Source organism: Uloborus diversus, chromosome 5, assembly GCF_026930045.1.
Source record: "Uloborus diversus isolate 005 chromosome 5, Udiv.v.3.1, whole genome shotgun sequence".
Lineage (NCBI taxonomy): Eukaryota > Metazoa > Arthropoda > Arachnida > Araneae > Uloboridae > Uloborus > Uloborus diversus.
The window spans coordinates 165226420-165241425 of record NC_072735.1 but is presented as its reverse complement, the minus strand read 5'-3'; the positions used below and the strand labels follow the sequence as shown (position 1 = coordinate 165241425).

Sequence of the window (15006 nt, the reverse complement as noted above, 5' to 3'; positions counted from 1 at the left end):
AGCCTTTGCTGCCAAGATGGATAAAAAAAAATATTAAAAAGCTGTTTGTTTAAAAATATCTACAAGAGCATGATTTAGGATGAATAAAAAAGTAAATGCTTTCATTTCATATAACCAATTAGGATTAAATCAAATTGCAGAAGAGAAAAAAAAAAGAAAGAAAACTTAATTTCAAACAAATTTTGGTTTTGAACAGAGCAGTTGATGATTTGTTCATAGAAATTGGTTACAAACTGAGATAAAATTTGGTTTTAAAAGACAAAAATAAATAAACAAATTAAGGCATAAAAATACTCCTGGATATTTTTCAGGGGCAAATGTTTTTTCTGAAGGATGAAATATATGAAAATAATCTACACTATAACAGATATCAATGCCATAAATAACAGATTTTTTTTTTTTAAAATACTAAGCACTTATTATTTTGCACTCAAAAGGATAAAATAATTTTTCTGGGTCAGAAAGGACAATTTAAGTATTCCTGTAGTTTTTAATTATTCCTACAAAAAGACTTCACAAATGCAGCTCAACTCATGTAGAGAATGTTTTTCATTATCTAGCATTCAATCATAAATTTGAGTGTTAAAGCATGCATATTTTTCTTATTGGGAAAGTTCGGCTTGAAATGACTTGAGTACAGTTTTCTTCGTTTGTGAAGTCTTTTTCTGGGAATAATTGAAAACTACAGGAATACTTAAACTGTCGTTTCTGACCCAAAAAGGTCCTTTTTCCTTTTGAGTGCATTATGATAAGTGCTTAGCATTTTTTTAAAAAAATTCTGTTATTTTAAAGTTTTTAATTTTCAAACAAAATTTTATTTTAGATTTTCATTTTTTTAGCATTAAGTCGTACCTTAAGATTAAAAGATCATTTAGTGAAATTCCGAAGTCTCTAAGTGGTCTAGTTGCTGAGATATAAGCAAAAGAATGGTTCACAGCATACAAGTTACTTGTGATAAAAATCCTAATACGTGTCTTTACTTACCCCCTTTTCGATTATTGGCATAGATGAGGATAAAATTCCTAAGAAAGCAATGATAGTGGATACATTTCATGCTTGCTCCAGAAAAGGCTTGATTCAAAATTTTTATTATGATTACTATTAATATTGCTGTTCTACGGCAACAAAATTTGTAACAATGGGTTTTATATTTAAATATTTAATAGGGAAATTACATGAAATTTGCTGTTTTCCATCCTAACCGAAATAATAATTTTATTTCAGAATTTTAATTTTTCAGCGTTAAGTTGTACCTTAAGATTAAACAAATCATTTAGTGAAATCCAGAAGTCTTTTAGTGATCTAGTTGCTGAAATATAAGTAAAAGCAGGCCTCACATAACTCCATGACAATCAGGCCAAGTGTAATAAAAGTGCTTAAAAAGCTAACAAGGATGAAATGGAAGATGACAGGGAAGGATGAGTTGTGTACAATTTTGATTATAAACATTTTTTGGCAATTTATTTAAAAATTAAAAATAAACAGTAAAATTAAATATTCTTACAATTTTGAACTTGAGTAGTCTGGCTCAAAGACAGAAGTACTAACCACAACACAATATGTGGCTAAAATTTAAATCATTGATTCTAGTCATCTGATTTAAATCACATATAGTGATTATCTGATATAAACTCTGAATGATGAATTTACAAATATTTTAATCAAGAGGAGTAAAAAATATAGATACTGGATTTCAAAGCAAATTTTAAAAAATTAATAAACATGGATGAAAAATTAAATGAATAAAGTACACTTTAACTTTTAAAAAAAGGTATAATTTCAGTAGAGTAAAATTTTGCCTGAAAAAAGCATCAGAAATAATATGCAACACATTGAAAAATTTAAAGCATGAGTTCTTACTTTTTGCAATTTTTTCTTTGCATCACTAACTTGTTTCTGTATATTTGTAACATATCGTATCATTTTTCGTATTGTCAAATGCAATATTTCCCATATGTATGATCTGCAAGAATTTTCTTAGTTAATTGCATAACCAATTCAAAAAAACAAAAGCCAAAATGGAAAAACAAACAAAATCTCAAAACCTTCAAACACACAACTGAATATTTTTTTGCTAAACAGACTTTTTAAAAATAAATTCTCAACTTTACAACAAAATATTAAAGTGCTTAGTAACATCTGAAAACCAAGCTTAAATCATAAATGTTGGAAGGAAGAACATAGGTTCAACTATACGGTGTATGAGTTTTGATAAGAAAATTAAGAACTTCAAGCAAATTCAAAAGTTTAGTTTAAGTTTTTATATAAATATTTATATGTAATGTTTTATATACACCGTATTACCCTGCATTATTTGGCATGCCGGGAAATTTGGATTTTCCGGTATGCCAGATAATTGGAGGTTTATTTTGCAACAAAACAAAAAAAAATTTCCCCATTCAGTCCCAATCAGAAAGCAAACTACTGTGAAGAAAAAAAAATAAATCCCGAAAGTAACCTTCCTTAAAAAAAAGGTAGTGCATATAATATTTGCTTGTTATTTATGGTAGGTCATTATTAATGGATTTAATTATACACCAATAAAGTAATCAATTCAGAAGCAATCACTGTTGCTGCGATATGTTCATTTTTAAAATCAATTATTTTAGGTTCCTTTTAGAGAGGCAAGTTTGATTTTTATTTATTGAATAGCTATGGTAAATTCTTTAGCATGGGTTTAGGGGCTGTAGCTTACTGCTTAAATGTTTGCTTACTTAGTTTTAATTTAATTTTTATAAAGTTGTTTGTAATTAAACAATATTTTTCTTGTTAAAATAACAAATGACATTGTTGGTAAATATTTTTATAAAACTGAACTGTTTATTAATACTAATAAGATATGTATAGAATTTGTATTCATTTTTAAGCTGAACACATATTTTTTATAGTATTTTTTTTCCTAACCTTGATTTCTCCTGCATATCGGAAAGGACCAGGTAAGTGTTATTGAAAATCTGGTGATCCTCGAATATTGCGGCATGCCGAATAATGCGAGTTAATACAGTATAACGACCTTTTTAAAATAAAGTATTAAATGATTATACAAGTGATGCCAAATATACTCTTGGCATAAAGATAGAAAACTTTGTTTAGATATTAAAAATAGGGATGGAAATAAATATGAATGGAGAATACTTATGAATGAATTACTCATCATGTAGTGGCAATTCCAACTGGCAACCATCAACATAAATGATAACTGTTCTGAACTTCTTTAAAGTAGATCTTCTTTGCACAAGTAGTCATTTTGATAGTCAATATCAAAGGGATTATTTGCAATCACTATTGCAATTTGCAAAGACTAATTGCATATCAATAAATTATCACCCTTGGATGTTGGTTACCTTGCTCCCTAGTCCCTACATCCAACCTGATTTTAAATTTAAAAAAACATCTTCTTGTAAGAACTCTTTGAATCCTGTCTTAATTTGAAAGCAACAAGTAATTCCTGTAATGCAAAAAATCACTTGTGCATATCCTTTTTCCTGTGAATTTACTACATATGTATAAAAGCTGTATTGTACTTATACTTCAGAAAACTAATTTTTTTTTAAATAACCATTTCTTAGAATAACTTTTAGGTGATAATTTCAAACTGCAATTTTATGCATATGTTATGGAGAAAATAAAATACAATTAATATTAAAAGTTTAGTTTGAAATTTTGTTGGTCTAAATAAATGAAGTAGTATTGTGTCATTTTCAAGGAAAAAAGGTAACGAAATAATAATAATGATATTTTAAGCAATGTTACAATTCATGTCCAAAATATATGACATTTACTTTCATTTTTTGTATTGTTATTATTATTTGATGACTGAATTAAGAGCACTTTCAAAATAACTGAATATATTAAGGAATTTATAAAATGCACATAGTAAACTAATTTTTAAATATTTTATTTTAAAGAAAAAAAAGGTATTTTGTACATATTTCCACTATGAGCTAAACAAAAGATTGAAGAGCACAATAATTTTTTACTCACTTGGTAAATTCAGTTGACATTTCTTTTGAAAATAACCAAGTAGCAACAGCTGAACATTCAACGACTTTAGCTTTAAGAAATTTGGTAACTAAACCTACCATCATCTGCAAAAAGAAATCAAAATCAACAAAAACTGATTCTAAAATTAAGTAATGTTTTAATAAGTATGTGATCCTGAATAAACTAAACTTTCTCTACTCACATAAACTTCACATAGTGATTTTGAGAAGTATCTTATTATTTTTCTAAAACATTTTAATAGTACTAAAAAAAAAATCAAATGACCAGTTTACTATGTATTTTAGCAATACATTAAAACCTGTAAAGTTGACCACCTTTGTAAGTTGACCACCTGTCTATGTTGACTGCTTTTGTCTGGAACAGAATTAGTTCTATCTTATATAATGAAGGAAAACATCTGTAACTTGACCACCTCTCTATCTTGACCACCTGTCTATCTTGACCACCAAATTTGGTTTGGAGTATTGTAAAAAACCCTTTGTAAGTTGACCACTTGGTTTATTTTTTAAAATTTTATTTAGCAAATTATTATTTTTTTTATTATTATTTTTTTATAGCTTTCCAAGTATACTTTTGATGTCAGACCAGCATTTTACCAACTAAATGAAACAGCAGCATAACTAAACCTAATTTTGAGTTTGAGTAGATCATCATGGGGTTATAAATGTATATGAGAAAAAAATAAAGCGAAAAAATTGTAATTTTTGATTAGCTATGAATTTTTAGGAACTATTAATATCAAATGAGTAACTTTTCATAAACAATGACTTTTTTTTTGATCAATTTACTGAAATTTTAAATTTGCATGACACATTTTATGTCATTCTGGGAAAATAATCTCTAAAAATATTTACATAACATTTTAAATTATTGTTTCAAAGTAATGCTAAAAAATGAAAGTGAGTTGAACAGAAAGAATAAGTGTCAATTAGTCAAAAAATGAATACATGGTGCAAGAAATGACAACAAAAAAAAAAAAAAAAATACTACCCCCCTTTATAAGTTGACCACCTGTCTAAGTTGACCACCAAAGTACTGCACCGCAAGTGGTCAACTTACACAGGTTTCACTGTAATACCATTTTCACAAAAATTCTTGTTCAAGACAAGTAATAATTTTACTTCTTTGCTACACTATTTTATTCAGCAATATTTCAAACAAAGTTTTTAACTTTCACTTCACATAAAGCAGGGGTGCCCTAATAAAAAAAGCCATCCCAAAATATCGCAAAAAACCCCATCTCCCCTAACAAAGTGAGAAAAATAAAAACCTCAAAATACCCTCCTCCTCCTAAAAATTTCAATGCTGCAGTCTGCACCATGACCCTCCCAAGGTGGGCACCACTGCATAAAGTGTTCAAATCCTATATTTAACAAATTGTGATGCATGATTGGAAATTAAAGTTTGCAATAAGTAAATATTACATTCCTTTTATGTCCAAAAAAATATGGAATTTAACATTAGCAAGTGTGGTGAAAATGTTCAAACAAAATTTCAAATAGTTCTAGATTCAACAACAAGTTTGACAGGGAAATGAAAACTATAAATATATATTAAAAATTTTTAACGAAGATAAAAGTGATTGGTTAAATCAGTTTATACCTGTTGATGACAATGCCATAATTCATGCATGCTTCTTAAAATGCAAATTTGAGCTTCTTCTGAAGTTGAAAGAACTTTAAAAACAGTTAGATACCTATGATAAAAATAGTTAAAACAAAAATTAGTTCACTTTGTAATTTTTTTTTTTTAGTCAAGATCCTCAATAGAAAAGAAATGAATTTTCTCTTTTTTGTTGTCATGTCTTTATTACTTACCAGTCACAATTGTAAAAACTAGAACCATAAAAACAGAGAACACGAGAAAAAGATTTTTTATGCTTTTCAAAAGGAGCATAACGGTGCTCACGAAAATGGTCCTATGCAATTCAGAGAAAAAAAACTGTTGAGAATGCTTTTGGAGTACTTTTCCAAGTGCACGCGTAATTCCAAATCACACTGTCAATTGAGATATGCTAGCCATAAATAGAGCTGATGAACAATAAAAGTGTCCGTTTTTACCATTATTTGCCATAATAATATTGAACAGAGGCAGCGATTGAGACTGAAAAGTGGGAGGGGGGGGGGGGGGGGGCAAAAAAAAGATAACTATAAATCATAGGATTTATTCAGCAGCAAAATAAATTATATATAAAGGAAAAAGAGTACCAAAAGCCTGTTTTGAGAGCATATGATTAGTAATTGATGCAAATCAAACAGCTTGAACTCACCTTTGTCTTAAGATTTTGATGACCATTAATATTTTTTCAGCTTTTAACTATCCAAAAATAAATAACGACTCAAAAAATTTACAAAATTTAAATCTATCAATACACTTAAGTATAAAAGAAAATATCTCTGGCAAGTATTTAAAGAATTTAAACTGTTTACAAGAACAACATTTTACTACTTAACTGCTTAGATATGATAATTATGAATGAAGCTGGGTCACGGTAACAGTGTGCAAGTCCTCTAATTACAAAATATAAAATATAAGGCTTAAAAAATAATAGTTACCACAAAATTATTAATGTCCAAGGCATAACTCATAGCAAACAAAAACGAGATAGCTAAATTAAAGTGGATGTAATCAGATTTTAAAATGCGCATAAAACCAGGGCTAAAGTATATGAAACAAATGAAATGTGCACATTTTAACCCTAATTTAAAAAATGGTTATTGTTGTGAGTTCTTAAACTTAAACCTGTGAAATTGCCAGTTTTTATGATAGTTGAGCATGTTTTGCTGAAAACCATGAGTTTTCCCAAGACAAATTTTCATTATGGTCAAAATTCATGTCCTTACAGGTGACTAGACACCCTGAATATATCTCATGCACTATAGAACATTATGTAATTACACGAGAGCTCACACAATCATAATATAATAAAAATAACTAAAATATGGAATAACTTTTCTAAACTCTTTTGGCATGGTTGCTCAAAAGGAACATCTATTTACATTGACTCTTATGAGAGATGTGCACACCCCATGCACCAGAAAGCAAAGGTTGTTTCTGAGAAAGTGAGCAAAATAACATGAAAAACAAGAAAATAAAGCAATGGGGTTGTTTCCAAAATTTTAAAAGTATTTTTTTCTGAAAGAACATGCTTAAAACATAGGATCTAACCATTTTTTAAACAAATTGTTTCAGTTTAATATTTTTAAAAAATTACTTAAATCATTGCGCTTTTATTGTTTATATTTCTTGCAGATGACATCACAAATGATGAAATGCCATTGTGTGTTGCCATTCACAGAGAAAAATATTTAATTCGCATCTTTACTCATGTGTATTGGCAACGATATGGTTGATAGCAAGCTTAAAGCGCAATTTTAATTCGCTTCTTGATTATCATATTGTGGAAACACGGTACAAAATGCGTCAAAGAGCATCATTTGTGACGTCATCAAGATCACCCCTTGTTTGAAAATCGGACAGTTTAAAAAAATTAATTAAAAAATAACTTTTGGGAAAATGGAAGAATTTTCTGGGTCCATGTTATTTTTTTTTTTTTTTTGCTTATTCTATCAATTTCAGTGACTAAAAGTAGTACTTTTGACTGAAGGAAACAACCCCATTAAAACCCATTTGAAACTAAACATAATGTTAATTTTTATTACAGTTGTTAGGAGTAAAATAAAAATATCAGAAAGAAACATTTCTCGCAAATAAAAAAAATACAAATATTAAGTGTTAAAATGTCAATTAATTTACGAAACTTTTGATAATATTTCTTACTTTGCTATAGCAGCAAAGGCGTGACTGTATGATTTATCAGCAAAATTCAATAAACTTTGAACAAAAACATCAATCTTCAATGGATTATGAGTAGGCTCGACTAGAGAGAAAACAATAAAACTTTGATTAGTCAAAAGAATACATATAATAAACAAAAGAACACAATAGCATTCGTTTAAAATATATTTATACATTCATTTATTTTTTATTTCTTAATTGCTAAGAAAAAATACAATTGCGGTTAGATTGAATTATAAATTCATAAAACTGCAGCTTAGAGCATATTGAAAAATGTATATTTCAAAGTAATTCAGCTAAAACAATCAATCATAAAAGCTTTTAGCCTAAAAACTTCAAGTATTATCTTGAATTTGAAAAAGCTTTTAAAATACAAACTTTTAAGGTATTATATCACATAAATCTTTTCGAAGTTATGTTTTTGAAAATTTTATTGTATTAAGGTGAAAGAATAAATTTCAGCGGAAAATGATTTTCGCTGTTTTATAAAATATGAAAGCCTACAAAAGCCCAGGTAAGGGTGAAAATTCTAGTAAATGATGTTTATGGGCACAAACATCTTATCTAGGCATAAAAATCAGCAATCTTGATTTAAATTTATCATTTTTTTTCTAATCATACTGTGTCCTTCCAGTCATCCAAATCAGAGTACGCCATACGTTTGGGGAATAATCACTATGTTGAACACTTGCCTCATTTTCAAAATAATATGCCTAACTGATCAAAACAAAGTACTTATTCGCTCAGCAAACATTGCCAAAATCAATATGCTAAATTAAAATTCATTGTTTAATTTTTAAACTAAAGTAATCCATTAAATAAGACTAAAAGTTTAATTAAAATGAAAAAAATAATAATAAAATCCACCAAGTAAATAAATTTAGCCACTAAATACATCACATTTGGATGTGTCAGAAGGCCGATCTAACTGTTGGATCTGTTTTAGCTTTGATTTTTAAAATATTAATAATTAATTCATCATTTATTTAATTTTTGTGATAATGAGAACTGTTGCTGCATTTTAAAAATTCATTTCAAAAACTACTTTTGAAAAAAAAATGGCAACAGCAATTTAGCAAGAAATTCCCAAACCCTACCAGATGAGAGCAACAAACATAAGACTTTGGAGGAAAATGATTAATGATTGACAGAAAATAATCAATTTTAATTTAACAAGCTGTACAAAAAACATAAACAAATGCATACCATCATCTTCTTGAAGAGGATTTGGTAAATCTTTAATAAGTAACAATGCCTCTTCAGCGGTGCATTTATCTTTGAATGCTGCAGTCAGTTGATGAGCTGCTATTGTTCCAGGATATACTTCTAGAAAAAGCAGAAGAAAAAAAATTTAAAAAAGAGAAACAAAGAGAAAAAAGTGAGACTTTAATAATATTAAGCACATTTCTTACCTGCACCTTCTTGAGCATATTTAAAAGCAGTTACAGGCTTTGACGGCAGTAAATTTACAAAACTTTCAGGTAACAAATCTACAATTCTCTGATGGTAAGATAACCTATTTAAAGAGACATTATCAAAGTAGATAAAATTTTGATTTCAAATTTTTGGTCACTGATCAAAAAGTGTACATTTTCCAGGGTTAACAAAAATATTACCTTAAACATTTTTGAAGAGTTTCCCTAATAAAAACTGGCCTAGGATGCAGAGGATCTAGGCTAATGCAATCACTCCAGTCGTCCCAATTCCATCGAAATTGAAAATTGCTAAGATGATAAGCAAACCAACTAGAAAACCTAAATTCAGATAAATGAAAATACCAACCTTAAAGTTTCTTAGTTTATAGTTTAAATACTGGGCTTATTCAAGTTATTTATGTTTCTCTCTTACCTGTTAATACAATCAGTATTCATTGTATCTAGTCTCTCATACATTAGTTCAACAGCTTGTGCAAGCTTTCTAAGTTGAGGAAATGTTGTAACAATCAAAAAAAGGACAATGTTTTTAACTGCCAAATTAATTAATAATAATTACAATGTGTTGAAAATGTGTTAAGTGAAAAATTAAAAAGGACTTTGATAGGAAAAAGTTGGGTCAAAAATAGTTTATTAAAAAGTATGGTACTTAAACTTGGTAAGGATGGGAGATATTGAAATATATTCTAATACTGATGCACTATAAAGGAATATTTTTCAGATAGTTTTAATACCACATTAATTTATTGAACTCAGAGAGGTACAACATCTGTATACAAACATCTACTTTTTCAGATGATGGGTCCATGGCTCAATATTTCAAAATCAACAGATTTCAAGGGACAACCACAGTAGAAAACCTACTAATCCAGTTTTTTGTGTTACCAAACTGTCTGCAGCAACGTAGCAAGGGACTTCTGAACGTGCAAGAAATGTAAGAGCCCAAGGTGTGGCAAAAAGTGATTAAGCAGCACCATGGTCTAATCAGAGAAGTTATACAATACTGCATTAGTCAATGTTTCGCTGAGACCTACACTCAGGTAATAAACCTATGTTTAGGGAGGAAAAGTGTGTGCAGTGTTAGGGACAGTGTTATGAGCAGTGATGTTCCCTTCAAGTTTTCTGAGGGTATACTCCCAGTATTCAGTTATGCTCAATAAGTGTATGCAATCATATACATAATATGTTATAATATGAAAAATTCTGAAGCTTGAGGATATACGCCATGTGTCTAAAAAATGTTTGAGAGTATACGACGTATGTGGAGTATACCCAATGGTAACACCACTGCTTATGATTCAAACCATTTTTTATTCTACCAATATTTTCAATTTCTGCCATGAAACCACAAATCTGAGAGAATAGTAAGTGAACATCTAAACAAAGAATTTGCAAGTTTAAAAAAAAAATTTGTGAAACAAAAGCATGAAGGATACAACTTGAGGCATAGAACTTGGTTGAAGTTTGCACAATTCAAGGAACAAGGAGCCAAGGCAAATTTCTTTGTAATTTGAAATAGGTAACTTAAATATTTCAGCTAGGATAACCTGAAATAAAAGAAAAATACCATAACTGAACAGAAGAGTAATAAAATTCAGTATATCAAAGAAATAGTGGTACATAAACCTATTTGTTGCTTGGGTTTTTCTTGCTACTATAATCTGATTATCATACACTATGCCATAGGAAAAAACCTTTCACTTAAACTTTGACCAAAATCTAAATCTGCAAGTTCACAGACATTCTATTGTGGTGTACTCTTGAAAAAGTATTTTGAAATGAAGCAGTAATCACCAAATCATTGAAATTCGTACTAGATTATAAACTGAGAGTGATAATCTTTGACTTATGTGCAGGGTTTAAAAATATCATGATATTATCGAAAATATCCGATATTTTGATACATATCGGATATTTTGATATATATCAGATATTTTCAATCAGTGCAAACTTAAGCCATTAAATAGTAACTGCTTCCTCAAACCACTGTTGTTTATTTTCTTATGTTATCATTATAATGCATCAATTTTAAAATTAATGTTTTTTTCATTATTTATATTCATAAATATATATTTTATTTTAAAATTTACATACTTTGAATGGCATTTAAGTATAAATGATATTTACAATCATTTGTAAAATTTGATAACTTAATCTATTGGAAATAAAATATAGCATAACTGATACATTTCTATTCATTTCAATTGAACTACTTAAGTATTAGATGCTTTACTCATTCTTCTTTGATTAACTACTTTCACGAACTTTATATATTATAGAAATAAAAAATATGCATTAGTCAGTACATATCCAGAAGGCTTTTTTTCTGACCAATTAAAATTGTTATATTACCTATAATTTTATGAATAGAAAATAAAGAAGGAATATAATATTACTTTCATTATATTAATGATACATTATTGCTTTTGATTATTTTAAATAATAAAAGAATAATATTAATATGATTAACACATTTAATTTTTATAGTGCAAATGTCGTACTTCAAAAAAATAAATATTGAGAATATCAAAATATCATGATATTTTCAAATTAAATATCGGATATACATTGTAATATATATCATGATATATATCAACCAATATATACTGGCAAACCCTGCTTATATGTAAGCTTCTTAATGCTACTCTCTAATTGATTAGGGCCTGACTATGATGAACTTTGGATCATTGCCTGAGTCTATTTACCTCCCCCCCTCAAACTATAAATGTAATAAAATCTTATTATATTCAGGGTATCTGCTTTATTTTGAGTTTTCAAATCCATGATTTCTGCTTTAACTTTCTATGAGAGACCATTTCTAAATTTGTACATTTATTTTATCCTAGCAATGTGATTTTTAACTTTCCTTTTTATTCGTTGTATATATTTATTTTTATACTTCATTTAGATTTTTTAACCATAGAAATAAATTACATTTCAATTTCGTACTTATCACAATCTGAAAATGAGTGAAACTCAAACTCACCTCTACAATAATGTATTCAAGAGGAATTTTATGTTTTCCTGGATAACTAAGTAATATTGCGGCGCTAGGAATAAAAAAAAAAAAAAAAGATTTTAAAGAAATTATATTAATAGTTAGTAAAACAAATCATGAATATTAAATAAATAATAATGATAATAAAGATAAAAATCAAAATTTAAACATCTGATTAAAAAGATTACAACCAAATAAATAAATAAACTCCTTCAATTGAAATTTTTATGCACTACAAATTTTCATTAGAGTGCCATCTGAATTCAAAAATGCACAAATATAATTCATACAGTAGTGTATTAGTAAAAAAATATAACAAAGCAGGATAACTACTCAATTAAATTAGAGCTTTTGCATTAAAAGACATATTTTTAAACCAAATGCATACATTTTGCATCAAAGATATTTTCATATTATAGCTTTAATTATTAAAATTAAAAATAATAATAATATTGTGTTTTTAAATTACCATTCTTTGCGGCATAAGTATTGCTGTTCTACAATGCGCCTTATTTGTTCTTCAATAAGAAACCTTTCTATTGAATGAGCACCAGGTAACACAGGAGTACCCTAGAATGAATCAAAGAGTAAGTGAATTACAAACAATCAAAATTTATTAACAGTTTTTAAAAATGCATTGTGTATGCAAGAGTGTGTGACAAACAACTTAATCATCAATGTTCTGTAAATGATTTTTTTTTTGTTCATTTTTTTTTATTTTGGACACAATGCTGCTAATTTGTTTGCACATAATCAACAGAATTTCAATTTAGATTTGATTTAGTAGAGTCAGGTTGGTTGGTTTAATTTTATACGAGTAATCCCCAACGACAGTGTCTAATTGTCAACTACAGAGCCCAAAGCCTTATGACGTTTTTGCAAGATTCTTAAATTGCTCCATAGCTGCGAATATGCTGCAAGAGGCGGTGTACATGTCTATTAAAGTTCTGAACTGATTCTGTAGTTAACCCAAACAAAACTATACTAATAACAGCCCTTTCTCTTTTCTTTGAATACAGTAGAATACCCAGTATAATGCCGATCTATATAACTCAATTCTCTATAAACCACACAACTTTTCAGAAGTAAACAATAAGTTTTAAAGTTTAAAAAAATCCTTCTGTTTTTCTTTGCAAACATAAAAATTATTAGGCAAATTACATTTTGAAACCGTTTTTCATCTTTCCACTTTAATTCAAAGCTTTAGAGGAAAATTAGTGCTCACAGTGAACAGAAAATACCAGATAGCTCTTTAAAATGCCGGTGTTATGCAAACCATGAAGCTAGTAGAAGTGCAGGATAATTCACTTTCTTTTGATTGGGAAACCTATTTATTTGTGAATGACTAACTGTAATATTAGTGCTTTAATACTCATTGCAGATAATACTCATTCTGAAGTGCTAATATATAGACACATTCTGAATATTAGCTTCAAAAGTTGTTTAATGACCTTATATAATGCAAAAACCTGTATAATGCAAAAGTTCTGGTCCCAAGGTGTGTGTTATAACAGTCTTCTACTGTACTAAAATGTGGCCCGTCATGGTATGACGGGTGAAAATTTGCTTCTACATTTGAACGCAGCAATTGCCTGTTTGGTGATATTTTGCAAGTTGAAATTTTAACCCTAACTCCAGTGGATTAACCCTTAACTCTAGTAGATAGCACTCATTGTTGACCATTTTTATGTTTCTTCACTAGCTGTGTGCCCGGTGTTGCATGGGCTACCTAAAAAATGAAAGAAATGTCCAGTTGATGTTTTTGTATTACTTTGACATCAGTTTCTAAAGCTTTAAGGAATAAATAAATACGCATAATGCAAGGTTTGCAAAACACCAGTAGAGCATATTTTTGGCAAAAATCCCATTAATGTTAATCATAGTTATCAATGACACAAGTTATGAGTATTTTCAATTAGCACATAAGATGAAAATATATGCATTATCAACCATAATCTGGGCTCACGTTAAACTGAATTGCATCTGATAGACTAAATCTGAAATATTTACGAATAGAGACTTAATAAATACCAATAAGCATTAATTTAATAGCAAGTCCAACTAAGCTTTAGTTAAAATCCTTAAAAACAACCTTTTTTGTTCAACTCTTTTACTTAAAGAAATCCAAACAATCTTAATTTAACGTGTTCTTCTAATGATACAAAATGTAGATTCAAATTTCAAAAGTAAAAACAGGAAGGAAAAAGAGAGTTATTACAGTTCGAAAACTCAACCATGTGACGGGAAAAAGTCCAACAAAATAAAACATAATTAGTCGCAGATCCTAACAAAATATGAGGCCAGTCAATGATAAACCAACATTGGATAAACTTACACTACAATAAATAAACATAACTAAAGAAACAGCTTTCATACAATGAAAAGAGTTAAAAACGTAGGCTGTAAAAAATATAAAAAGGACAGACGATTAAAAAAAAGGCTATCTCTGAATAGAGCAATAAATTTTAAACCAATTTAAAATGAAATTCTGGATGGACACGCTGTTTTAAGATTTGGACAGCAGCCAAAAAAAATCTCTTTTAAAGCAATTATTAGAATTTTATTTGCTCACCAATTTGCAAAATGGCAACAGGAAAGAAATAATTCCTGAATAACGTAATGTTAATTAACGTTTTAATTAATATCGACACTACATAAAGTCGTACAATTATGAGATTGGTCCTAAAGTTCTCTTTGGAAAATTTCAAATTGATCGGTATCTCGTTCGACTCTCGATTCGCAGCGGTTCTCTAGTAGATTGATCTTCAGATG

General features: G+C 28.5%; 1 protein-coding gene across 2 annotated transcripts in view; it reads right to left on the bottom strand.

Moving 5' to 3' along the window:
• Positions 1-15006, bottom strand: part of LOC129221932 (nuclear cap-binding protein subunit 1-like) — a 31611-nt gene that overhangs the window by 4179 nt on the left and 12426 nt on the right. For both annotated transcript variants that reach the window (XM_054856315.1, XM_054856316.1), the window contains 11 exons: positions 12704-12804; positions 12223-12286; positions 10673-10783; positions 9652-9716; positions 9420-9557; positions 9216-9319; positions 9010-9129; positions 7786-7885; positions 5608-5701; positions 3985-4088; positions 1861-1963 (listed from right to left, as the gene is read on the bottom strand). In XM_054856315.1, coding sequence (XP_054712290.1) covers positions 1861-1963; positions 3985-4088; positions 5608-5701; positions 7786-7885; positions 9010-9129; positions 9216-9319; positions 9420-9557; positions 9652-9716; positions 10673-10783; positions 12223-12286; positions 12704-12804 — 1104 coding nt within the window. The remainder of the gene's footprint in view (positions 1-1860; positions 1964-3984; positions 4089-5607; positions 5702-7785; positions 7886-9009; positions 9130-9215; positions 9320-9419; positions 9558-9651; positions 9717-10672; positions 10784-12222; positions 12287-12703; positions 12805-15006) is intronic.